This window comes from Megalops cyprinoides, chromosome 6 (genome assembly GCF_013368585.1).
Source record: "Megalops cyprinoides isolate fMegCyp1 chromosome 6, fMegCyp1.pri, whole genome shotgun sequence".
NCBI lineage: Eukaryota > Metazoa > Chordata > Actinopteri > Elopiformes > Megalopidae > Megalops > Megalops cyprinoides.
The window spans coordinates 24,097,333-24,122,993 of NC_050588.1; the positions used below are offsets into that span (position 1 = coordinate 24,097,333).

Sequence of the window (25,661 nt, forward strand, 5' to 3'; positions counted from 1 at the left end):
GACACACACGCACGCACGCATGCACGCACGAACACACACATGCACGATGTACTGAACCCTTTTCTTGGCTTGAGCTGATCGTCTATTAATGCAAGGGTGAGACAGTCACATCAAACCTAAATCTTTCTCCTCCTCCTGCACACATGCACACACAGGCATGTTACATTATATTCTTATGATTCAGCAGACGCACTTATCCAAAGCAACTTACACAGGTAACAGTTTTTCCATGTTATCCATTTATGCAGCTGGATATTTACTGAGGCAATTGTGGGTTAGGTACCTTGCCCAAGGGTACAGTGCCCCAGCGGGGAACCAAATCAGCAATACAATACACAAACACACACACACACACACTCTCTCTCCCCCTCACAGATACACTGTCACGCGTGCACATCACATAGGAAAGAAATGAAAAAGCCAGCAGCTGACAGCATGTGACAGACCTCACATGCTCAATAAGCCGCATGTGGACTCGGGGGCTGTACTCACCGCATACAAAGCTCTCAGCCGGGGCCTGGAAGATACTGATCCCCTTCAGGCTCTCTGGGTGGGCACAGGTGGCGACCACACCCGCCTGCAATCCCCGTGCAACGAGCCACTCCGGGAACCAGCGCAGCTGACAGTCACACAGGAAGCTGTCACTCTGGATCTGCCTGGAAGTGTCAAAGAAGGAGAAACCAGTCAGGGTGAGAGTTTCAAAACTTTCCAACGAGCAGTGGAGGTATTTTTCTATATTTTAGTGTATGTGTGTGTAAATATAGTTTGTGTGTTCCCCCTCATCTTTGTGTACACCTTCACACATTTTTATACAGGTTTGAAAGAAATGGTAACATCTTTATGCCAGGCTCCTTTTATTTATACAAAAGAGAACATTTTAAATTCTTTAAAAAGGTTTTTAAAGACTGACTGGCAAACTATCGCTTCCAGTACAAAATAACAACATGGGCAGATAATTCACCCTGTGAAACAGTAGGTCAGCATCCATTATCAGGAATATTGCCAAGTTTCACCACTGCAATTTTATTTTATAGGGCTGTGTAGTGAGGTACGAAAGCATTCATGAAATAATTCAACAGCAAAATATACTTTTTCAGGTCTGTCAGCGTGCCAGTTACTGTGGCTAGTGTGTGGGATAGTTAACAGGAATGACCTCCGCCCTGTATCTCTCCCAAGCTCAAACAGGCCAAATATGAGGCTCTGCAGAGCGTGTCATATGCCACTTTTCCGGAACTTTCAGGCTGCTGCATGACTGGCTGGCTGGTAACCAGTTAAGTTTCTCTTTAGGTTATGCCTGCTCAAACAGCACAGAAAGGGTGGGGTTACCCATTCTGTGGTATAACAAAAAACTGTTAAAAGGATTTTGCATATTAATTGAAAAGAGTGTTGGGAAAAAATGGTGAGGGCACAGTGCCATTGTTCCATTGTTGGGGGGGGGGGGGGGGTTACTGAGTCTACTGTGTGTGTGTGTGTGTGTGTGTGTGTGTGTGTGTGTGTGTGTGTGTCTGAGACTCACAAGTCCTGAATCCTCCGCATCTTAACCAACGCTTCAGGTTGAATGGAGCGGATGGCGTTTTCCCCCAGATTCCTGTTGAGAGATTGAACAGAGAGGTGTCAGCCATGACAGAGAGGGGACACAGGAACGCACTGCCAATTCCAATACATGTACAGTTCTGACTCGCTCCGGGAGGCTTTCAAACTTTTTTAACTGAGTACTTAGTTTAAACAAGGACGGAAAAAAAACAAGAATGTTTCACCAAGGACATACTGGAGTTTTCAAAAACTTTTTTAGTTTTTTTGTTTAAAAAAAACCGTACAGGGTCTGTGAAAGAGCTTATATAAATTCCATTTCTTCTACGAAACTGACCATATGCTCAATAACTTTGTTCCCTGCACCAGGAAAAAAGGCCAAAGTTGAAGCCGACTAACGAGGGGGAAGCAGCTGGCCCCACAAACTGCCTGTCTTCTCATTTTACAAAGACGCTATTAAATTGCTAGCAGCCCTCTCAAGCAGCCACTTTTGGCAGCCACTCTCAAATCGCGGGGCATGCTGGGATACTCACAGGTGCTCCAGGGCCTCCAGGCCTGAGAACGCTTTCTTGGCCACTGATTTGATCTTGTTTCCAAACAGAGTTCTGCAGTTTCCAAACATGTAGGTCCCCGAAAAACAGGGAGAGCAAGGGGGACAAGGGAGGGAGAGAGAGAGAGAGAGAGAGAGAGAGAGAGCAAGGGGGGAGAGAGAGAGAGCAAGGAGGGGGGAGAGAAGAGAGAGAGGCACAATTAGTTTGGCTGAATCTGATAAGAGAGGGGTTTGAAGTATTGGAAATCCGAACTGTGTAGAGATTAAGAGGGCGAAGGATTCGGACCTTGCGCAGCTCTTCAAAGCGGACTTTTATCTTTATTAGAATTTAATAGCGATGACAGGGTGGAGCCGTGAGCCGAGGGTCCTGTGAAAAGGAGGAGTCCTGCAGGAAGACAGCGCAGCTTGTAAAGTAATAAAAGTAGCCTTGTCGAGGCCGGGTTCAAGCAGAGAGCCAGCGGCTTGCCCCCTTCTGGGGGTCTAATCCAGGCTCCGTCTTCAAAAGTTCCCCCTCCCCTCACAAGACAGTGAAACAGGCCCCCGATTCAGTGCCGCAGCCCCACATCGGAAGGCTTCAATCCCCACACAAACTAGGCTGTCAGGAGCCGGGCTGGAAAGCTCCCCGATTCTACTCTTCCTTCCAGAAGGATTAAGGGCTGAGCAACTGTCCTTTTCTGTCCTCCACAAATCCCCCCATTCATCCTCCACCCACAGACATGGGCTTAGTGACCCGCACGCCGCCATCGCTGGCATGACATCACGCTAATGATTTTAAAGCGCAGATAAACACGCCCGTTCCACGGGAGACGCGCATCTGACCGATGACCAAGATTTCGTTCCCGAAAGTCCCGGCCACCACTTTCCTACCACCAAGAAAACGTCAATGTTAACCCAGAGTTTGTTCCACCAAAAAACAGCATTATTACAAATTTGGTATGATGAGACGGATAAGGAACTGATGAAAACTAGAATGGAAAATACACTAAACCTGAAACATGAAAGTCAAGTGAACGCTGCTGTACACTGGGAAATGCTTGTAGCAATAAATGTATTTCCTCATGAAAGGACAACTCTGTTTCCCCCTTCAAAGACCTGGGGTGGGGCTTCAGCGCTGCCCAGCCTGGGGGGGGGCTGGATTCAAACAGGCCTGTCACGCCCTGACAGAGACATCACGTTCACTCATGCCTTCTTTCCTTGGCCCCGCTCCTTGACACTGCCACGGAAACGGCCCCAGTTGCAGGTTCAATCGGGAACAAATGACCTCCTACTCCCCACAAAGGAACGCCGAAATCCCATCTCTGCGCTGGTGTTGCCACTATGCAGAAACAGGCCAGTCCAAGCCTCAAGGAGAGGCTATACGGAATCCCTGCCCAAGTCTCCCTCCGACATTATGTTACAATATTACACTTCTTTGCTAAACAGATCCAATTATCTGGTGCAATTTACACAGCTTACATTCTACATGCTATCCATGGATACATATTAAAAGTAATTCTTCAGGGTAAGTACAGGGTAAGTGCGCTCCTCAGACATACAAATGCAGGAGCCCACCCAGGAGTCAAACTAGCAACCTCCTGGCTAGATAAGTTGACTTTCTTAACCACGACTCCACAGTGCTGCCCCAAGACTTTCAACCATGAAAGGGCTAGAATGCAGAGCTCCAGCCTCAAAAAAAACAAGCCGTCCACTGCGTTCTCTGCTATGTTGACATCATGCTTTACTTTGGATGACCCTGGTGCTTAAGCTGTATTATTATGAAGCTGTGTTTATTTAAAGGGCTACAGTTCCCCTGATTGCTGGCTGCCTATTATGTGAGCTAAAAATAAACATTTATACAATCAGAGGGAAAATACGAGCATGCAACAAGATTCGCCCCGGCCTTCAGTTTGGTTCAATCCGATGTGCGCGTTCAGGAGCTCCAACGAGCCGGGCCGAATGTGAGAACGCAAGCAAATCCACGGCCAAAGAGATCACTTATGGGTCATACTTTCCAACAATGGATGCTCGGAATCCGTTTTGGAAGGGAACAAAGCGAGCCAGCGATACTTTGATGTTTCCCCTCTTGTGTTCCCAGGGTTCGTGAATGGTCTTTTCCGGCAGGACTCTGCCTGGACCGCTTCCACTGCTCCCTCTCGGAGAGAGAGAGGGCTGCAGGGCGGGGCTGGGGGGAGGGGGGAGCGGGCGTTTGATGTCAACGGCCTTCTCCGCCCTCCCATTTCGCACCTTCTCTCCCCCGAACAACGATGTCTCGGCTTGGGTTCATGGCCGCCCTTTCACTGGCTAATCTCATGCAGATCAAAGGGCTAGCCCCTTGCATTTCCACTCTGGCAGAGGGGGCTGCAGAGAGCATGCTCTGCTCCCATACCCACAGACCAGACTCCAGTAGCATCAGTGCTATGCATACAGTTTAGTGAGGAGGAGGCAATAATTGTACTGGCTTATGGGAACTCTGATTACTGTGCTTATTTTCTCAGCCGATGCTATGGTCCAGAGAAAGGTGCGTATGCTTTGCATATTATCAATTTATACAGCTGGGCTAGGCACTTTTCTGAAGCAATTACAGAAAAAGGACCTTGCTCAAGGATATAACGCCTATGCAAAATCTTGGAATTGAACCTAGAACCTTCTGAGTGCAAGCTCAGTTCATCATCCACTATACCCTAAGCTCCTCTGAGCCATTTCCAACACGTTGCATTTGAAACATGACCCTGCATGTAGAACATAAAACCAGTGCAATAAAATCTTTCCTGTATGGCTTAGCCTTCCAGAAATATTCATCCATACTACAAGAGCAAATGAGAGCGTGTCCCACCGCATGGGAACTCCGAGCATTGGCGTCTTCGCTTCCAAACTCCCCTTACACGCCGGCCAAGCACGTCTCTGTTGGCTGTGCGAATAGGAACAATGGTGGGCCAGTGAAAAGCTTTTCAGACTTTCAGACCGAATGTTGGGGGACTCCCCCCTGCCCCCCGGCTCAAGAGATGCTCTAAATCACGCCCCAGAGTCGCTCCGAGCCGCAGAAGGAGGAACAAAGGCATGCCAAGTGACGGGGCCTGAAAGAGCGAAAAGAGGCTCGGAACAGCGGGATACTCACAGCTTGTTCAGGCTGTCCAGTCCGGTGAAGGCCCCATTGGTGTCCTCTATTGTCCCCGAGATGTCGTTATGGTCCAGCTCCCTGCGGAGACAAAGAGAAAGGAGCTCAATCAGCTGCCTGCCAGTCTTGGACAGCTCCTATAAACTCCGGCAGGGGATGGGCCCAGGGCCTGTGGGACAGGACCAGTGAGGATCTTCTCCTCTCCCCTCCACCTGGTTCGCAGACCGAACTGCTCCTCTCCACCATTCTGCCAGCTAAGCACATTCTTTCCTCTGGGGGAGGGGGACTGCAAGAACATTCAGTGCAATTCCCGCATAATTTATAAAAACCAGAGAGGACGGGCAGTGCTAAAATATATTTCTATGAAGATCGTAAATTTCATCAAATGGAAGGGATAACAACCTTGATGGTGGTGTTCAATATGAACGTTTTGGTGTGAGACAGATAAAGGGAACACAGAGATCCTGAAAATGTTCTGGTCAAGAGAAACGGGGCTGAAAAAAAAAATCTAATTCTGTTTGGATCCTGGCAGGAAGCTCCCAAACACCAGGCCTGAAACACAATGTACGTTGAAGCAGCAAAATGTTTTGGGGTTTTTTTCTTAACGGTTTTTCCACAACCGTCAAGTTATTTTAGCAATCCAACTATCTGAATAATAATGAAAATGGCACAATAACGCACAAAAAGCAGCCGTTGCTCTGTAGCCCTCTTTGTTTTCCGTGCCATCTAAAGACTCCTCTGGAACCATTAGGAATCCTTGGGAGTTTTCAGCCTTTCCCCCCCCCCCCCCCCTGCTTTGTGCTCCTTTTCCCCTCCTCTGCTGGCCTTTGCTGCCAATTTCCTATTCTTTCTGGCTGGCTGGGCGTGAATGGCCACTGGCTTGTTAATCAGTGCGGTGCGAGGGCCCCCCCGAGCCTGACCCCCGGCTGAATGGCTCGCCATTTCAGCGCTTTCACACCCGCTGCGGGCTCCTCAGGCTCAGCCAACAACGGCCCCTAATTAAAGCTCGCCCAGCTCCCTTTCAGCAGGTGCTGCAGCCAAACGCTCCCCTCCTTATTAGATTAGAGCTGGCTCTGAGAGAGCTGGCAGGAAGGCTCTGCGCACAGACACACAGATTCTAATACGAATGAAAAAGAGAGAAAGAAAAAGGGGAGAGAGACAGATAAAGGGAGAGGAGGGAGAGGGAGAAGGGAACAGGAAGGAGCAAAAAGGAAACAGGAAGAGAGGGAAAGACACTGACACAGGAAGCAGAGAAAAGAGACAGAGGGAGGGAGGGAGAGAGAAACAGAGGGCCTCTCTCACACACAACTGCTTCAGATTGCCACCCCTGTGTGAGAAAGCCCTCATCATGTGGACATCCTGGGACAGGCCTGATCCTGTTCTCTGTCCCTGCTGAACAGCCCCCCCCCACCCCTCCCCGCCCCCCAATCTCGGCCTGTGAGGGGCTTGCGAGTATGGGAGAACTCTCCCGTTAGGGCCGTCACGGCTGGATTTAAAAAGGACACTCTCTCGGGATGCCTCCAACAGGGAACACATGTGCATCCGAGTTTGGTGGGAACCAACAACCAACCCAAAAAAAATAAAAATTAGTTGTTCTCAGAAAAACATGTGGCGAACTGAGAAAAGTGTCCATCTGAGAAGCACTCTGCTCTGTGTGCTAATCTTTTTCGGAATGAAAACACAAAACTTGCCAATGCCTTTACAGACTTTACACGTCATCTTGATTTCTCCCATATTTATTCACTGTGTCCCCAGCCTGAGGCACGGGGATGGGGACACAGGGGATGGGGAAGTGGAACCCTGTGTGTGAAGGTGTTATGGACATTCAGGAGCGCTTACAGGACGCGCAGGGCTTTGAGGCCTCGAAAGGCCCCTTCCGTGATGTGACTGATGGAGTTGTGTCCCAGACGGAGGGTGTGCAGATCCCCCAGAACTGCCAAGCTGCCTTCGTCCAGCCTCGTCAAGTTGTTATAGGACAGATTCCTGCAGAGACAGCAGACAGAAAGCAAACAGATGAGGCCTTTCCAGACAGACACTGAACAATAGACTTTCCGTGACATATCTTTTAAAAAAAATCATGTTCACATGCACAGAAACTATTTTTGGTGTACCTAAAGCTGTACACTATACACAGTCCTTACTACTCTTTGTCATTGTTAACATTATCATCTTTATGACCATGAGTGAATTGTATTAATTTGATGCTGAAGCCCTGTGAGGTAGCGGTCTCAGATCAGTGGGCCCGGAGCTGCTAGGATGGGCAGCCAAGGGAAGCACGCCTCTCAGACGCACTGCCAGATCATCTTACCAGGAATGTAATAATAGCACTGTCACATCAGACCGCTCCACTTCAGCTCTGCAGAGAGAGCAACGCACGGCACAAAGCCCCACCGACGGGCCTCGCCAACCGACGGGCCTCGCCAACCGGCGGGCGGATTTTCGCCGCATTCCATTACAGTCAACAATGTTTTCCACGCCCACCCCCGGTCTCCCCGCTCGCAATCGCTCGGCCACTCTTCCCCTGCTCGGGCTGACCTGTGTGCGCAGTCCGGCCCCGCAGGCCCACCCGAAATCTCCCGCATTACACGATTGCGGAATGGAAACAATGCAGCCAAGCGATACCACAGCTATAACAGCCCTCTGCCACACGGACAGCAACTGTGGTGCAAACACTGTCCCGCTCGCAGTGAAAACCTCACTCCGGGCGGAATATACAGTCTTACGTAGAGCAGTGCCTGCTTCAAGGGTAGAAGCGCCCTTTCTGCCTTCTGGATATAAATTGAGAACCACCCACCAGTCCTCCTGCTTGGTTACGGAGCAATGCTGGTGGAGACGCCTGACCGTAGCAACAGCCCTGAACTGGACTATTCAAGCCTGCTGTCCCACTCTGTCATTCCAAAGTAATCCCTCATTCACACAATGTGCAATTAGACAGTATCGAGAAGGTCATTTACGTCAGAGGACTGATATTACAGGCAGCGCATGGTGAGAAGAGCTGGCAACGGTTATGCATTCTTTGCCACGACTAAACCAACCTCAACATGGTACCAAGATGTGTGCGCACAGCCTAAATGAAAGGACACGTTCGTTAGGGTAAGAACTTTTTGAGGAGTCATCTAATATCGAGAATCGCACCAACAGAAGATTACACGTTTTGGCGAACTCGTTTTCAGATGTGAATGAGACTCTGTGAGCGCTTAAGCGCTTTCAATCCTACCTGTCATTATGGGATAAAGGCAGCTTACCTTGAATAAAAGCACCTGATATTGTACTTCTAGTGACTAATTTGGCCCTTATTATCTCTGAGGGAGAGCATGGGCAATGTGGAGAGGCGGGGTGAGAGGGTTTCTGGGCGTACTCACAATTCTCTGAGTCTCTGGCAGAACCTCCACCCGTCTGGATTTATGTGGGAGATGGAGTTGTTGCTGAGGAAGAGCTGGAGAAGGGCAGACAGGCCATACAGGGAACCACTGTTCACTTCTGTCAGGCTGTTGAAGTCCAGGTGCCTGGAAGAGAGGGCGATCATGTCAGAGTTACTGAGGAACTATGGGAAATAAGATTTCTTTTTTTTTCCCCAGAAGACGAGAAACAGAGAATGCATGCCCAACCAAACTGCGCATAGCAACCCAGAAGGAATAACATTCTAATAGAAGTGAATGAAACTTTCGTACACTGTGGTGCCTGTACATCACATTTAATGAGCTACGCTGAAGACCTTCATCAGGGTCTCTTGCACTCCCCAGTGCCTGCCCCTTCCAAAACAGAACTCTCACACTCTCTCTCTCACACTCTCTCTCACACTCTCTCTCACTCTCTCTCTCTCTCTCTCTCTCTCTCTCTGTCACACACACACACACACAAATTCCTCCTGGTTTAACACAGAGGGAAAAGCAGAGCTGTTGCATATGATCAGACTGGGTGGAGCGAACATGCTAAGGAAGATGCATGGGATAACTCACAGCACTTTCATCTTAGCCAACCCCCAGAAGGCCCCGTCGGTCAGCTTGCTGATGTTGTTCCTCTGGAGCTTCAGCACTTCCAGGCTGCTCAGGCCCTGGAAGGTGAGGCCCTCGATCAGCCTCAGCCGGTTCCTGTTCAGCTCTCTGCAAAAAGAAAAAACAAAGCGCGCCCCGCACACATGGTCAAGAACAACACGACCACCCACGCGGGGGCCCCGAAGAGCCCCAGTACGGCACGAACGCACGGTCCGACGGCAGTGCGGCCACGCGGTCGACCGCCGGGCCACGTGGTCGAACAGCACGAGCGGCCACACGATCAAACAGGCTGGCGGGCCCTCTGTGCGCGTACATTACAGGAATTCCACCACAGTGTCTGTTCTTCCTGAGAATTGCGATGCATGACCTTTAAGGCTGGAGTGAGGGATAGGGTTTCAGGAGAGGGCTGTGTTTGGGGCCAGCGCTTACACAGTACATTTGATCACTGGCACTCAAAAGTGAACACACTTACTTAGGTATCACTTGAGGTACAGTGTATACCTTATCTAGGGTATCTTTTTTAAAAGAGCCACCATACTGTCTATTGTGTCTACCTCTTGATCCATTCTCCTTAACAATAAGAGTTGGCTCTCTTCGCCGTTATCTCGGCAGCCATCTGCACCTGGTGCATACAATGTTTGGTCTCAAAGCTGGAGAGTGCCAGAACAATAAACATCCCTATGTGGCCTTTGTGTCGGCCGCCATGTTGTTACAAGCAGCCGGCGATATGATAGCCCTCTGCCCACCTGTGGAACAAAAATGAGTGGCAGAGAAACCGAAGGCTTCGGAGAGATGAGACCCCTGCGTTTCAATGGAGGGGATTACCATTACAAGAGTCCTTTATTGTGCATGCAAGTGTCGAGGTACGGACGTGTCTTCTGAGACGCTGGGTGCTGGAAGGACAATGGCATCCCCTCCGAGAAACGATACGTTATGGGCTCATACTGTAAATCAGCCTTTATTTCTGCAAAGTGTTTACAAATGCACGTCCCCCGAGGGAAAGCGAGGGGGTGAAAACGAGGAAGCTCTTTCCTGGGGCCATTGAAGCAGAATCTGAGGAGGATTTTTCAGGACCAAGAATCCAACTTCCTCACCCCCCCCCGCACAATCCAACTTTGATAAAAGTTCAGGGATACTCACAGCTGTGTCAGCTTGGGGAGCTGGAATGCTTTCACAGGAAGCTGTGTGATCCGGTTCCTGCTCAGCCGAAGCACTTGCAGGGTAGGGGACAGGTTCTGGAAGGCACCCGACTCCAGGTGGCTGATCTTGTTACTGCCTAGGTACCTGTAATCACCCACATTTAAAACCTCAATAGGGACCGTCTGGCAGAAAAATGGTCAAGCACAATTCAGTGGTTGACATATACTGTATTTATTAGTAAGATGTGTCAGTACAGATGTCCATTCCGATTAGGATAACTGAAATACAGATATGGTAACTAAATATTACACTAAATTCACAATTATCAAAGCACAAAAATGTAAAATAATTATGGTCTGTTATTTGTGTCCAACAACAATGTATGGTGCTGTTACTGGATTCAAATATCTGCAATATAAGGGAATTTGTCATGAATGTGACCAATAGGTTTTTAGCCTCTCCGTAACATTGGGCTCTCTACTGTTTCACATAAGGTGACAAAAGCTACTTACAGGTCTTTGATCCGAAGGCTGGCTGGGAAGCACTGACTCCGGATTTCGGAGATGTCGTTGTTGCTGAGGTCCAACGTCTCCAAGGAGATGAGGTCCTTCAGCTGCTGCCCGTCAACGCTGCGGATCTTGTTGTGGTGTCTGGGAAAACACAGAAGGGCTCATCAGCGCAAAACTGCTTCAGCACTGTGGATTTGAGCGTGCTGTCGGAGACGCCTGGGAAAACTCATGCTAAAGCAGCGCTTTCAAACACGGTGAATGTTGATGGGGAATCGAAAAAGGACAGATGCGCCATAAAAATGAGCAGAGAGCCATTTCAGCATTGTGGATCCAGTTACAGTGCCTAGAGAGAACTGCAGGCTAGCACAAGTCATTCAGCATTAGCATTCATCAGAGCATATCTGAAACAGAAGAATACTACCAATATAATCCGGTACTGGGAGGTACAGCACTAATGACATGGACTTTTGACAGGGGCTAATGACATGGATATTCATTTGTTTGCCAAAAAAAAATTAAGAGCTACGGTAGTTCCAGTTCTTCAGGTTTTGTGGGGTTGCCACTGCTTTGTAAGAATTCAAAGTGAAACTTGAATCAAGGTAAAACCCCTTCCAAAGAAGTAGAAAAGGGGAACTGAGACAGACAACTGAAAGCCTGATGATGCGTGAGAGACGTTCTGTCGTAATCAACCAAGCAGCTCCTCCCAGCTGCGCAGGGGGTCTCCTCTTCAACCAATCAAAAGGGGCTCTTTCAGTCGGAATGAGTCAATGGGCTTTTTGTTGCCGAGTGGGATCTTGTGTCAATAAGCACTCCGGGGTGAGGGGGGACCAGCAGCCCAGCTGAACGGTCATTTGTCACCAGACACTCCACGCTGAAGTGGAGGGCAAACATGTAACATGCATCCAAACCGGTTCAATCGAGAGAAAGCCCTCAGCTCCACATGCCTTGACCGTTGACATCATGGCATAAACCGGGAAGTGGGATGCCTCACGCCATGGGAAACAGTTACTGCGCCGACCTGACAAAGTGGCACAGGGTAGAGAGACGCACTTCCACGCCTTTTGCAGGAACATGTAAAAAATGTGATACGCCTAGAGTGACCTCGGCGACCCTACTCAGCATGCTAGGAGGGAACAAGTGCGGAGAGGTCAGCGTGGAACTCGGTTTCTGCCAGGCCTCAGAGAGCAGACAGGACCAACACAGGCCTGTCACTCTTTAGAACATGTGGAGGGGGACTGTTTACTGAGTCCCGTCTTCATTCCAGACAGCCACAGGAAGCATGAGAAAAGGGGGAGTAAAAATACTGCCTTTTTATTTTGGTTTCCTCTCTGAGCAGGAGGAATGATGGGGCATGATCTTCACATCTGCCATTTATTCTGGTGTTGGTACTAATCCACCTCCAAGGACAGAATGGGAAGTAGTTGATCTTTTCCCCTCCTTGGAATTCCGGACACTTCCTTTTGTTTCCCTTTATGGATCAGACTCATGCACTCTCTCACTCACAGACTCACTCACAGACTGACACACACACACACACACACACACACACACACACACACACACACACACACACACACTGTGCTGTCCGAATGCTAAACTCCTGACACAAAGAGTTACAGTGCCCGGCTACTGAGGGACACTGTCACACGACCTGACATCAAAGCCGCCGCCGCATGACACGTATAGCACATTCCTCTGCCCGCGCTTCCCCGAGACCCCAGCTAGAGTTACGGCACCCTCTCCTCTTCCAAGTGACCCTGCCGCCCACTGCCCAGCGTCAGGAACTGCTGATCTCCCTCCCAGAATTCCCAGCTCTCGGTCTGGTACGCGGTCGGACATACCAAGCTAAGGCAGAGACAGCCACAGCAAATCAGAGCACCTCGTTAAAGCAACAAGTACAGGCCGAGTTCATTCAAACTATCAGAATTAATTAAAATCAGGGCAGATGTTAACTTCTTCCCCTTTCATTCTTCATGCAATAACGGAAATACCATTTATTTTGAATTCTCCAAATTTTCTTAAGTTTCGGCCAGCTGGTGCTATGCCGTAACATGTTTACGAAATCAACACTTTCTCAGAGGTGACTGAATGCGAGCCTAAGATAAATGTACTGTTAGCTGTTTACTCTGCTCCAGGTTGGGAGTTTGGGGAAGGAGTGAGAAGGTGGGGGGGGGGTTCCCCCTGCACCCCACCTGAATAAACAATGATGTAAAGAGATGTGTCAGGGCAGGGCGAGGGTGCGGGAGCTGAGAGAGGAGAACGATTTCCCGGCCCAGCAGGAAGCCTGTTGCTGTTGACCGGTGGGTGGCTGTGCTGAGCAGACAGGACAGGACAAGGGGGCAATTTCAACAGCTGCTCGGCCTCTCTGGGAAACCACAGAGCCGCAATTACAGAGAACTTGCGTTCTTTCTTGAAAAGCTAAACAATTCATGCAATACCTCTTCTCCCTTTTCACTTCAGCCCGCTGAAATACACACTGGGTGACACTTGGTTATAGTATCCAAATCAGACAGAGTCATTGGACTATGAGCAATGAAAGAACAAAAAAAAAACTCCCAGAGAGCAGATGGGAACGTGTTCATGTGTGATCTTAGCCACCACGCTGTTCTGTGGCCAGGACTGTTGGAGTTCTCTGGGTGTATTTGATCCAGGCCACACTCATTAATCCAACTAAAGCCCCATTGTGGGGAGATTAGCAGGTTAGCTGGTTTGCGCCACGATTTGCTTGTCTGATTAATGACCAACACGGCCACTTTAAGGGCCAAAAGTGAATGGGACAGACGCTGACCCAGACCTGTTGAAAGAGGCTACTGAAAGGCCTTCTGTTGCCCACATGAGACAAACTCAGCTGAAGACATTCCTTCCAAGCTTGTCATTAAAATGTAACTGGGCCCATTATGAGGCTGAATAACTGCAAGCGAACACGTGGTTGACATATTGTAATAGACACCTACAGTATGTAGAACACTGCCACTTTACTGTCGTCTCCCACTATAAAGGACCAGGCACACACTGAGGTGCTCTGGGTTGTGGGCTGCAGGCCCCAGTCCCCAGGCAACATCCCGCTGAAAGGTCTTATCTGTGCTGTCAGCGAGGCCACTTGGGGGTGTCAAGGTGCCTGCTAGCCACACTGGAGATCCTCCTCTCAACATGGTGCCTCTGATCACCCCTCCCAGAGATGAGAGTGGACACCTATTGCAGTATTCCTCCAGCTTTGAGTTTTTTTTTCTTTGCCTCACCCTGCAAAACGTGTGGTGTCGAGCTTCAATAAAAGAAAGGTGTTGTGTAAATGATGAAAACAGCAGCACTGCTTTTTTATTTAAAAAAGAAAAACTGTTACTGAAGTCAAAGGGCACGCTGGATCTCTGCGCTTGAATTGAATTGGCCCCTAAAGTGCAGAAATCCGCCGCTCACTACATCAGACAGTGTGGAAACCGATTCTGTGCAGCCTGACTAAACTTGGCGGAGGCAACTTGCATGAGACAATCAACAGCTGCTCTAAAGTGTAACAATCGAACAAGTTTGAATGCCGTACAATGTGGTATGCTGTTTCATTTCAGACAGAAACCTGAAAGGGGCACTGGCTTTTATGATTGTATCACATGCTTTTCTGTTCCAGTGCACTCTCAGTCGGCAGAATCCCAGAGAACAGCTGCTGAACCAAGGCCCAAAGAATTCCCTGAGCAGTCCAGACCCAAGTGGACCGACAGCATGAAGATGGGAACTCGGACGGCGAAACTGAGACCACCGGTCCTGGCCAGTGTCTGCTGCAGCAATGATGTCATCCTGCCCCCCCCCCCCCCCCCCCCCCCAAGCCTTTATACTGTAAAGCCCCCTGATTGACAACAGCGGCTGCGGGTTCTACTCCTTTCAGCTGTGCAGATTCATAAAACTATGCCTTCCCACCATGCAACGCGGCTGAGACCGTTCCATGGCAACAGGCATCTGACCAGTCCAAAAAAAGAAGCAAGCTTCAGGTACTGCAATAAAACTGTAGTTCTTGTGCTGATATCCACTTATACTGAAGTCCATAAACAGCTATATACACATGTAAATGTTTGGGTGTTGCAAAATAATACACGTACCTAACATCTAAAATACCTTTTTGACTAAAAACTGATTTTAACTAATAAATTTAATTAATATCAAAGACATGTATGTTCACCTCATCTTCATGATATATTGTCTATTTTTATGTGAGTCAAGCCATTTGAAATAATCAAGCCGGAAACACCGATTCATTAAACAGCAGATCAATCAATCACGAGATGATAAAGCAGAATTGGAGAGGGAGAAGCTGTGGCCGCAGAGTGAAACAGATGTCCGAGCAGACACTCGCTCTGTGCGAAACAAACAACCACGCCGTGCTCCGGAGCCACCATGGGAGAAACAGCCTGTGGCTCTTCTCCTTTCTGGTTGACTGAGAAGCTAGAATTCTCTCGCAACACATGAGGAGCAGGCCTGGAGTGGGGAGAACAAGGAGGCCTTGCTTTCCGACGAGGCAGGCGGGCAGGACAGCGCTGCGATTGTGTGCGTCTGTTCGGGGGGCACTGCCCTCACAGCTGAGACACACACAAACACACAGACACACACACACGACTGCCTACTGCTCTTCCCCAAATAGGGCAATAAATCTCCTGTGAGATGCCAGCGCAGGCAATCCCTATGGGCTGCCAGCTTCAGAACCGTAACCAGGACTCAGGCAAACACGGGTCTCAACAGAGCGCTTGCAGGGACACTGCTAATGGACTCCATGGCTAAAAACAGGTAAAAAAATTCTGAGGCACTTTAGAGAAAGCGCATTAATGTACACCACACCAACATTGGAACAAAAAACACCACTATAAAGTTATAAAACAGTAATAAAATAAGTCTGTGTTCTTTAAGTCTGGGACAGATCAGTTCAAGTCATGATAAATTCCAGGCAAATAATCCTTCAATCCAAATAAATACAGAGGTACTGAATTATTTTTTTATTGCATTTAAATGCATTCTTTCTGCTGGAATGGACCAGTAGTCCCATGATCATTAGCAGGGTCAGTAAAGGCTTGCCTGATCAGCACTTTCACTCTGCTGTGAAACCCTACAGCCCGCTTCACTTACAGACTATACTATTAGAAACAGGCTTTCCCAAGCTTTAACCTACAAAGCAACCACAAACTTGATACTGCTCACTGATTGGTTTTAGTTCTCACTGCTGTTGGCTCTGAGCCTGGGGGCTGACACTCCACTGGCTGGAAATTTTCCCCAATGCTGGAACTGGTCTAATTTTCTGCTCCTATCTGATGAGTGGTTTAGAACCTGTTTCAGAGATAGGGTGGTTATCCATTATGCTCATGTGTACTCAGACCTATCCAAACATTTAAAAATCCAGGAAAAGGCAACAATTCTACTCTGGTTTAAAGGTCTGCCTTTGTACGCTTATGACTCACAAATATTTGGGCAGCAAGAGGAGGAGCTTCTTTCTTTCAGCCTGAGACTGAAGACAGAAGGCTTAGCACTACCTGTAAGTGCCCTGTCTGTCTGCAGTCACAGTTACCTAATGATCAAAGACTGATAGCCAGAAACACAGCCATGATTGGGGGTCAAAGCAACTGACTTCTATCTACTGTTAAATTGGTGATATTACACATTCTACATTACCTGCATAATCATTCTAAACACAGATATCATGGACAGATCAATTTTTACACACTCCTCTAAACCTTCATTACACTCATTTTTATTGACAGCTGGAAGTGAGGTGCAGTGGTTAAGCACATGGGCTTGTAATCAGTAGGGTGTGGGTTGTATTGCCAGTTAGAGCAATGCCATTTTACCCCTGAACTGAACTGCTTCAAAACAATATCATTATGTATAAAACAGATAAGCTGTACATAAATAATCAGTTTCTGTTTGAGTGTCAGAATCAAGTCAATAAAAAACATAACTGCACTTACAGATAAAGGAAGACAATCTTTGAAGAGGCAGCTCCAAATGATGGAATCGATGTCATCTCATTATAACCCAGGCGTCTAGAGAGAGAGAAAGTGTAAGTAATGTGTACAAATTTACACTAAGTTACATGGATCTTCATCACCAAATTGGTAAGATTTTACGTATAACCAAAATTCAGCCAAATTTGATCTATTAAACTACCATCCTGTATAAAAAATCAGACTAAATAATGGCAGTAAGCAATCATTAGCAAAGTGAAAGAAAAGAATGCCAACCGAATGAAAAAAGATAACAGCAATGAAAGCAAGCCAACAGAAACCAAGAGGGAGAAACTATCCCATGATTAAATGCTGATAAGCCTCTCCTCTGGACAGAACACAGTCAATGCTTCAGAATGTCATGAAGCTGTAATGGAGGAAGCTTCAAACAGCGAATCACCGCTTTCTTTCCAATCTGTCTCACTTTAGAGCTAAGCACACAATCCGCGCGAGCTTTCAGCGCACAAGGAAAGACAGGTGAAAGACACTTGAAAATACAGCCGACTGCAGTCTTCCGGGCAGGACAAAAAAAAGAAAGAAAAAACCACACAGCGTACGCTGTGGGGCAGCTTTTAATAAGCGCCTCTCTCAGTGAGGGTTTTTGGGATTCCCCTGTGAGGGCCCATATTGCCGGCCAGGCTGGGGCGGACGCACTGAACGGCTAATGAACAACATTTTCATATGAGAAGTATTTCATTAGTGCAGACATGACGGCACGGCCCGGCGCAGCGGGCAGTCCATTAGGAACAAAGAGCAGCACTTTGCGAAGCGCCGTGTAAATGGATTAGTTGTCTATTGCTGATGGATCCTGTTATGAACACAGGCAGGTAGGAGAAGGAGCCCCGTGCTAATGCAAATGGAGAGAGTGACATCTGATCCGGTGTGTGTGTGTGTGTGTGTGTGTGTGTGTGTGAGCGAGCATGCATGTGCATGCAGCTTCACAGTATGACTGTCTGTCTGTGATAGCTGTTTAAGGACTGTGTCTAGGTGTGGTATATTTGTGAGTGAGCGTGTCTTGTATACTTCTGCATGTTTGTGGTACATGTTTAAGATTGTGTAAGACAGGTGAGGGATGGTGGTTGCCAGACATTTCTCTGTAACAAGTTTAATTTGACTGCAACAAGGATTCAATTATAGTCGCTATGCACACAGCTTCTCTCAAATACAAGTGAGCCTGTTAAATTGAACTAAATGGTTATAATATACCAAATGAATGTGCAGCTGGTACTGGTAAAGGGTAATAGCAGATATTATACTGCAGCATATCACATATAATCAGAAGTAAGTGCTTCTCATACTTTTCCTTGTAATGACTACTTTTAACAACTACCTACATACATATACAGTCCTCCAGAAAGAGATGAAATGTGTATGTGTGTCTAAGTGAGTACGTGAATGTGAGTGTGTGTGCCTGTGAGTGAGTGTGTGTGTGTGTGTGTGTGTGTGTGTGTGTGTGTGTGTGTGTGCATGCTCAGCCTCGTTTTTTCATTTAGAGACCCTTTCTGATCATTTGGGACACTCACACTTCTCGCAGGTTTGGGAGGTTGGCCAGGGCGGCAGCATCGATCGCAGTCAGCTTGTTGTGGCTCAGATTTCTGTGAATAGAGAGAGAGAAAGAGAGAGAGGAGAGTGAGAGAGCTGCTGGGTTTTCCTTTCGTCCATGAATTTCCCCCTCCGTAGGGCCAGAGAGAAATGCAGTGGTGCTCCATCACCTCGATAAACAAGCAAAACCTCCATACGGACCTAATACGTGGCCTCTACCTGTCCTCTCACCCTCCTTAAACCCATGGGTTTTCAAACTACGCCTTCAATAAAAAAAGAAGAAATAAAAAAAAAAAAAACATATATCCTGCCATTTACCTGTCTAAAATCACAGTTAAGATGTTTTTGGAGCACAAAGTCTATAATTAATTGACTAACCAGTATGTTGGCATTAAGAAATACCGGAATAGGCTACCAGCTGAGAGCTATACAGAAAGCGTGTACACACTAAGCTGGCAGCCCGTAATTGCGAAGGCCCTGCTGGCGGGGGGGCTGAGGGATACGATCAATACTGGGCTGCAGAAGCTATCGCTTATCCTCCCGGCTCCCTGCTATTCATCTGTAGAAAAGTCAATTGGCAGTTTAGACTAACAGTGCATTTAACAGCCAAGTCTATATTCATACTCTGACTGGAATTAAAGTGCAATTTGCTTGAAGATTGTATTACTGTTAGAGTCCAGATACGCGCACACACACACACACACACACACAGAAACACACATTCTTTACAGCACAGCAACAAATAGTTGCTTGTTATTAGGACTGAAACTCATTTGATCCACAAAATTGAGAGGAACATGAGACATGTTCACAGCATGCTTATAATTTTTTCTCACAAAGTTTCCATAGTCAGTAGGAATACAAATATAAACTGATGTTACCCTCCAGGAGTGTTTCTTTATGGTTTTGTCCACCCAATATGTGTATCCAAAAGTATTTATTCTGAACCCCCAAAGTTTCACTGTTTGCTGCAAAAATAATATCTAATGATATGACTGCATTGCAGCTAGTTTTGATTATTTGTTCTGCTTTTGTACATCCACCTTCCAAGCCTCCTGCTTTGCGAGACTTGAAATTAAATGATACACTTCACTGTTACCCTTTTTAATGAACCAATGGAAACCCCGTTGTAGCACAATTCTTGAAAGGGCAAACAATGAAAAATACAAAAAGCTGAAAGTACTATACCATTGCTGTAACAAAAAAACCACAACCATAAAATGGCGTTTTTGGGCAGGTCGAGGCTGCACAATGTTAGTGGCTCCTCTCAACGTGACCTCTTGGGACAGCATGGCCGCGTCGCCCCAGCCATGCCCATTCATTTATCACCTAGCCGTACCTGTCACCAGGCGCTTTCTGTCCCGTTGTCATAACATAGCTTTTTACTGTTCGCAAACAAAGCTGGCTCAGAGAGAGGCCCCCCGACGTGACAACAGCACCAGGAATTCTCCGCCTAATCTGTCGAAAGATGGCCACCGCTTCCCAGGTAAGGCAAGCGGGCGCTACCTGAAGCTCCACATTCCATGGCTCTGCCGCTTTCACTCCCCTCCCCGAGACCTGCTGCAGAAACCCCCCCCCCCCTCTCGCCAAAGCCCCCACCCCAACAAAAAACCCATTTATAGAGAGAGGTGCGCACGCACATTGTTTCGCACGCCTCTAGAGGATCCCAAAGGCGAGTTAAGGACCGACCGTTCCTGAATCGGTGAGGGCGACACGTCACTTGACAAGGTGATTGAGTGAGATGACTGACAGCAAGCAGAGGACACGCTCCCCCCTGGAGGGGGGGGTAGGTAATGGCCCATGTGCTCTCGCCCCTGGAGGCAGGCCTTTAACACGACGGCGCCATGTGATCAAGCTCTTGGCTTCACCGCTCCATTGTGTCGAAGATTGCAAAATTGCTGTCCTTGTTACAGGAGGCAATTACCCAATTACACTGAAGCAAAGTGAAAAATTGCAGGGTTCTGTAAATGGGCTGTGCCAGAGGGTAGAAAATAGCATGGCGCCTTTAACACCGCTGAGAAAACAGCCACGCCGCACTAATCTATTACAGTAATCACTGCCAGTGTTTAACAAGCTGCAGACTGGCGCAAACTGCCAATGATGAAATCAAATTGCACCGTTTCTCATTAAAAATGATAGGAACTCTACATAAAAGCAGCGAGGAACAAGATGTTGCGGCACTTCCCAAAGGAAAGGAGCAACAGCAGTGAAGAAATAGACCAGGATTCTGACCATTTCGGTGTTTGAAAAAAATCTGCAATTATATGATACAACATAAGGGAGCAATGTGTAATCCATGCCTGAGTCATATGGGGTAAAACAATAATACTAGTAAACTTCTCACAATCTTTCAGGGAAATCCTTTGGTAACTTCTACAAAATTAAAAAGTGGGGACAAAAGGAAACGCTACTTCTTCTGTGGCACTGTCTCAGTTCAATAGGGCTTAGTGGAAACACCCCTATTTACCATTGTACTAATTATGGCAACTGGTTTTATGAATGAATGCTTTGGTCATTCAGTGCTCACCAAACCTCAGCCATTGGGATTCCCCGTTCCATTCCGTTTCTAATCGCTTCAATGACTCAGCCATGAACACAGGTTATATCAAAAAAAAAAAAAAAACATTCAAACACACCTCTGCTCAATCACGAGCTAAAACGGCGCTGGCGGTTGCATGGAGGCTACCCCGTAGGCCTGTATCTCTAAAAGCACGGCTCCGTATTAAAATGTCTTATCTCTCTGCCGGTCGGAACAACACGCGATTGCCGTCCACGTCAGAGATCAGAGAGGAAGCGGCGAGGGGAGCGATGTTTGAGAACAGTGAGCGCGTCGCCGCTCTCCGGCCTGCCCTGGCGCTGTGGGCGCCCATTACGGTCCATTAATGCTCACAAAAGCCTCCGCGTTATCAGCGGAGGAAGGCGGGCCCTCGCCTCGCTACACCCGGGGCCGTCTCCGGGCCCGCCGTGACGAGACAGGGGGGCCGCAGGAAGGAGTGTTTACACAACTTTGATTTTTTTCCCCCTCCCATTCTGCATGGTTTGGCTCCTTATCAGATGCTGCGCAGCGTTTAACACCTACTGTATGAAGCGATAACGCAGCTCCTTCCTCCTCGCGTGGGCGGGGCCTGCGCAGATTACAGCGCTTGCGAGTGTGGTACACTGGGGCCTGGCGATTTCAAGATCAGCTCACTTCAGGGACTGAGATATATGATGAACACTAGGGTCTCTCACTTATGCATCGCCAGTCGCTGCGCAGTGCAAGACTATGAATAAAGGAGGGAGACTAGCTTCTTAAAGCCATCACACAAGAGCCAGAGCCCTGTTTTACAGACCCCAGGTCTTACACTGAAATTATGGCAAAATATTCAAAGGAATCAAGTTTAAATACCAACATTTTTGATGGTAGCAGCAGTGCTAGTTTTACTTTACACAATGGACAGCTTAATTTTTATAGTTTATTATACCAATTGTAACAAATAATCATTCTTTAAGAATTTTGCTTCTATTTTCACAAAGATTTACTGGAACTTCTTGCGTGCTGAAATGTAGCTTTTGAATGCAATGGAAAAAAAACTGGCCCTGCAACAAATTAGTGCAACACATGCCTTGCCCCAAAAAAGGGTCATGTGTTTTTCATTGTCCTCACTGAAAACGTGTTCTACGGAGCGCACTTCATTCCATCTGGTGTACCCCGGACTGAGGGGGTCCTGAGAAAAACTTTCTCACGATCGTCGACAAGTCGGTAGAGAGAGAGATCCGGGGGTCCCCTTCCTCAGCGGTGGCTGCCACACTCCTTATTCCGTCAGCTGTGAGAAGGCACACAGCTCTGGCTGCCGCAAGGCATGCTGCCGATACCCCCCACCCCACCCTCCCTCCCCCCGCCGCACCCCTCTGGCTTGACCCCCCTGCCCCCCGCCTCACAGACAGACAGCGAGTGTTTCACACCTCCCTACTGTAAACCTGTCTGGAGCAATTACTCTCCCTCTCTCTGGATGGATAAGCCTGTTGTACGGATTCTAACTTAATTTATAGTCTGCGGCCTGCCACTCTCCTGGAGTCTGCCTGGGCCCTCTGGCTGTGCTGAGGTAGCCGAGTCTTTAAAAATGACTCTAACAAAGAGAAACAAACTAAATAACTCCACTTCAATCTGCATTCAAAAGACTGGAAATGATTACATTACTAACTGCCCAGCTGTTGCAAATCTGTTAAAAAAACAACACACAAAAAAGCAGGGCCTTTGTCAGGTTTTAAGAAGATTCTGATACAAGTGTCTCATTTTTGTCAAAGGTTTTATAGCTCATGAGTTACTGAGAAGTGAAAGGTAATGAAGCTCTCCCATATCATTCTGCAAAGGTGTGATGGAACTCTACGTGTTAATTTGAACAGTCAATCACACTATGATAAGGTGAAAAAACAGATAGGCCAGACCTGAACCTACAGAAACCTACTGAATCCGGATAAGTCCAGTAACTCTGACAAGAGGACATTTGATAATGCCACCCAGTTTTAAGTTGGTGAAGTCCAACTTCCAGAACTAAAACTGGCCTACAAAGACAGACCCTGGCCTTTTTTATTCATGGTGAGCACAATCCTCATCTGTTTTATTTAACCCAAGCAAATAATATAGACAGGCACTATCATAACATACAGAGTGGAAGCATGAGGAGGTCAGAGGTCACCTAAAACAACATCAACTTGACCTTCCCATGAAAATGAGGCAAAGTTTGACCTGTAGAGGTAAAATGTCTTCAGCCAAACAACTACCTAACCTTACAACAGAAAATTATTACATTTCTAATACCACCTAATTCTTTGCTGGTAAGCGCAGCATGCAACAAGAAAGTAACCTCTAAGTTCTCTTACCTTCAGAAGGTTGTTACGTGATGCCTTTTTTGTGATAAGGCCTCCACCATTAACAGTTGCAGGGCAGGAGCCTTCTGTGACAACCTGACAATCTTTATCGATAAGGAGAGTGTGAACTTCAGTCTTTGAAAGTGTGAAATGATGTCAGTGACGGTTCTTTATGACACAGCTGGGAGTCGGGGCCTTCTTTTATGCTCCACAGTCCAAACAGTAATAAAGTAGTCAAAGAATAACCTTCTGTTAGAGACAGCGGCCAACAGAGATAACCCATTCTGACTCAGAGCCTCACACAGCACAGCATATTTTACCCTCTTCCTGTCGTAAACTGACATTTACAGCTAAGCAACGGCCCTGGCAGACAGACCAGGAGATGCACAACAGCGCAATCACCTCCTGAGAAAAAAAGCAATAATTCAGACTCGCAAAAATCTCTAACACCACTCAAATAAACAGAGCAAAATTACGCACAAGCTTCCAAGCACATCTACATTCCACGTCACACACACACAAAGGGTCAAACTGAGGAAACGAAAGATGATTTTGAGTAAGTCCAAAAACGTGCACACAACATGTTCGCGCGGCCCAGAAACAGTAGCATGCTTGATCTGTTCCCCACTCCTTCTATGCAAGAACAGTGGTTACTGGTCATTTTCCAAAACAGGACAAAATGGCTTACAGGGGTACTAAAAAGAATGTTGTGCTATAGCTTGGAAAAGGGGTCATGGCCATGTCTCACTATTCCAAAACACCCCTTGTTTGTTATCTACCCAAGTGGTTCAAATTTGGGTTGGGGGTGGGGGCACCAAAACACACTTGTCTGGAGCTCAACCTGAAGCTGAGAGTGCCCAGAGCCAGGAAGCTGACACAGATTGCTGAAGGTATCACAACATTCAGGAGAAGAGAAAAGGAACACAAATTTCTCAGCTGATACATGACTGTGCCTTACCATAATAATTAGTGATTAGCCCTCTGATTGCTAGAATAAAACTAAAGACTGTTAAAACCATGTCATTCGTTTATGTTTTACCAGGCCTTCTTTTGCAGATTTACAGAATACTTAAACCTCCCAAGGGGAGGAGTGTTTGGAATATAGAGAAGAATAACTACTGCTGTGCTGAACAGAAAGTTCCATCTTTTTTATAGCATCACAGATCATAAAGAACGGCAAAGGCAGTAGAGTTTGAAAGAGTTGTTTTTTTAGCAGCAAGAATGCCCATCTCTGATTAGTTCTTAAGTGTTCGGTTTGTCTGTCGTGAGAGTGCCAGGACTACAGTGCTCCAACCTGCTTTTTGTATGGTGCTCCACCTTTCCAAGCCTTTAAGTTTTACTAATGTCCTTTCCAGATTTCCAAACTCTAACCAGATGCAGAGAATTCACAGATGATTCATCTATCAGGACCACTTTGTAGACATGCGCTCAAACAAAAAGAAAAGCTTGGAACTCTGATGGGTCTAAACAAACAAAGTTAAAAATATGTTCTGTTACAGGATTCCTAGGAAATATATAATTCAGGCAGGAGAACTTTCAAATTGTTCATAAGAAAGAATCGTGCATGAGCCTGTTAACTTTTCTTTATCATTAGACATATGAAAATATGTTTTGCTATAATCTGGTAACATCTTAAAATGAAGATCTGTATTTTATTCAATAATACCAGGTTTTTGTTCTGCACTGCACATATCCTTGAAGATATTTTATTATGTATGTTGCAATTCTGTTGATTTTTTTCAGTTGTGAAAGAAGATGTTTTCATGCCATGAGTAAATAGCTTTTAACATGTTCGCTTAAACATATTCCACCAAAGGGCATGCTTAAATAGCACTTTTGGTCAGTTCTGACTGCAGTTATGTCCAGTGCAAATCCAAGAGAAACAACTGGCTGAGAAAACGGGTCTGAATACCTTCACTAAAAACTGCCTCGTCAGAAAAGAAAAATATAAAAAAACCTGAAGACATTCCTTACTCTAACAAACCCAAGAAGTTTAAAAAAATAAACAGCACAGCCAGAAAGAAGCATCACTCACTCATCACCACATGATTACACCCCAGATCCCAAATAAGTGTCCACAAAACCACAAGTAGCACGTCTGTATACTGCGCTGCTGGTGTTTGACCTTCATCCCCCAAATCCCCTCTTTATGGATATCAGTATGGTCAGTGAACAATGAGACGTGGAAGACCTCTCCCCAAGTGTACTCAGTGACAGCGAGGCTTGTTTTGGATCAATGCAGCATATAGTCCCTGATCTAAAAGTCATCTGGCCCGACTCACCCTTTTCAGTGAGCCCACTACAACGGCCGATCCCCAGTCTATAAAGACCAGTGCATCTGCACAACATCTGTACAGCATGGATCCAAAAAAAAAAAACAAGCCCATTGGCCCATATTTTTGGCAATCTACCTATCCCAGGCCTTCCAACGCAAAAAGCAATTTGGGCTGACTTTTTAAGAGCAAAATTAAGGCA

The 25,661-nt window shown here is 47.0% G+C and overlaps 1 protein-coding gene across 2 annotated transcripts in view; it reads right to left on the reverse strand.

Moving 5' to 3' along the window:
* lrig1 (leucine-rich repeats and immunoglobulin-like domains 1) overlaps positions 1 to 25,661 on the reverse strand; it is a 38,404-nt gene that overhangs the window by 5,063 nt on the left and 7,680 nt on the right. For both annotated transcript variants that reach the window (XM_036531706.1, XM_036531705.1), the window contains exons 2-12: positions 18,317 to 18,388; positions 16,758 to 16,832; positions 10,822 to 10,959; positions 10,310 to 10,453; positions 9,134 to 9,277; positions 8,537 to 8,680; positions 7,014 to 7,157; positions 5,175 to 5,255; positions 2,064 to 2,135; positions 1,517 to 1,588; positions 493 to 656 (exon numbers count right to left, since the gene is read on the reverse strand). In XM_036531706.1, coding sequence (XP_036387599.1) covers positions 493 to 656; positions 1,517 to 1,588; positions 2,064 to 2,135; positions 5,175 to 5,255; positions 7,014 to 7,157; positions 8,537 to 8,680; positions 9,134 to 9,277; positions 10,310 to 10,453; positions 10,822 to 10,959; positions 16,758 to 16,832; positions 18,317 to 18,388 — 1,250 coding nt within the window. The remainder of the gene's footprint in view (positions 1 to 492; positions 657 to 1,516; positions 1,589 to 2,063; positions 2,136 to 5,174; positions 5,256 to 7,013; positions 7,158 to 8,536; positions 8,681 to 9,133; positions 9,278 to 10,309; positions 10,454 to 10,821; positions 10,960 to 16,757; positions 16,833 to 18,316; positions 18,389 to 25,661) is intronic.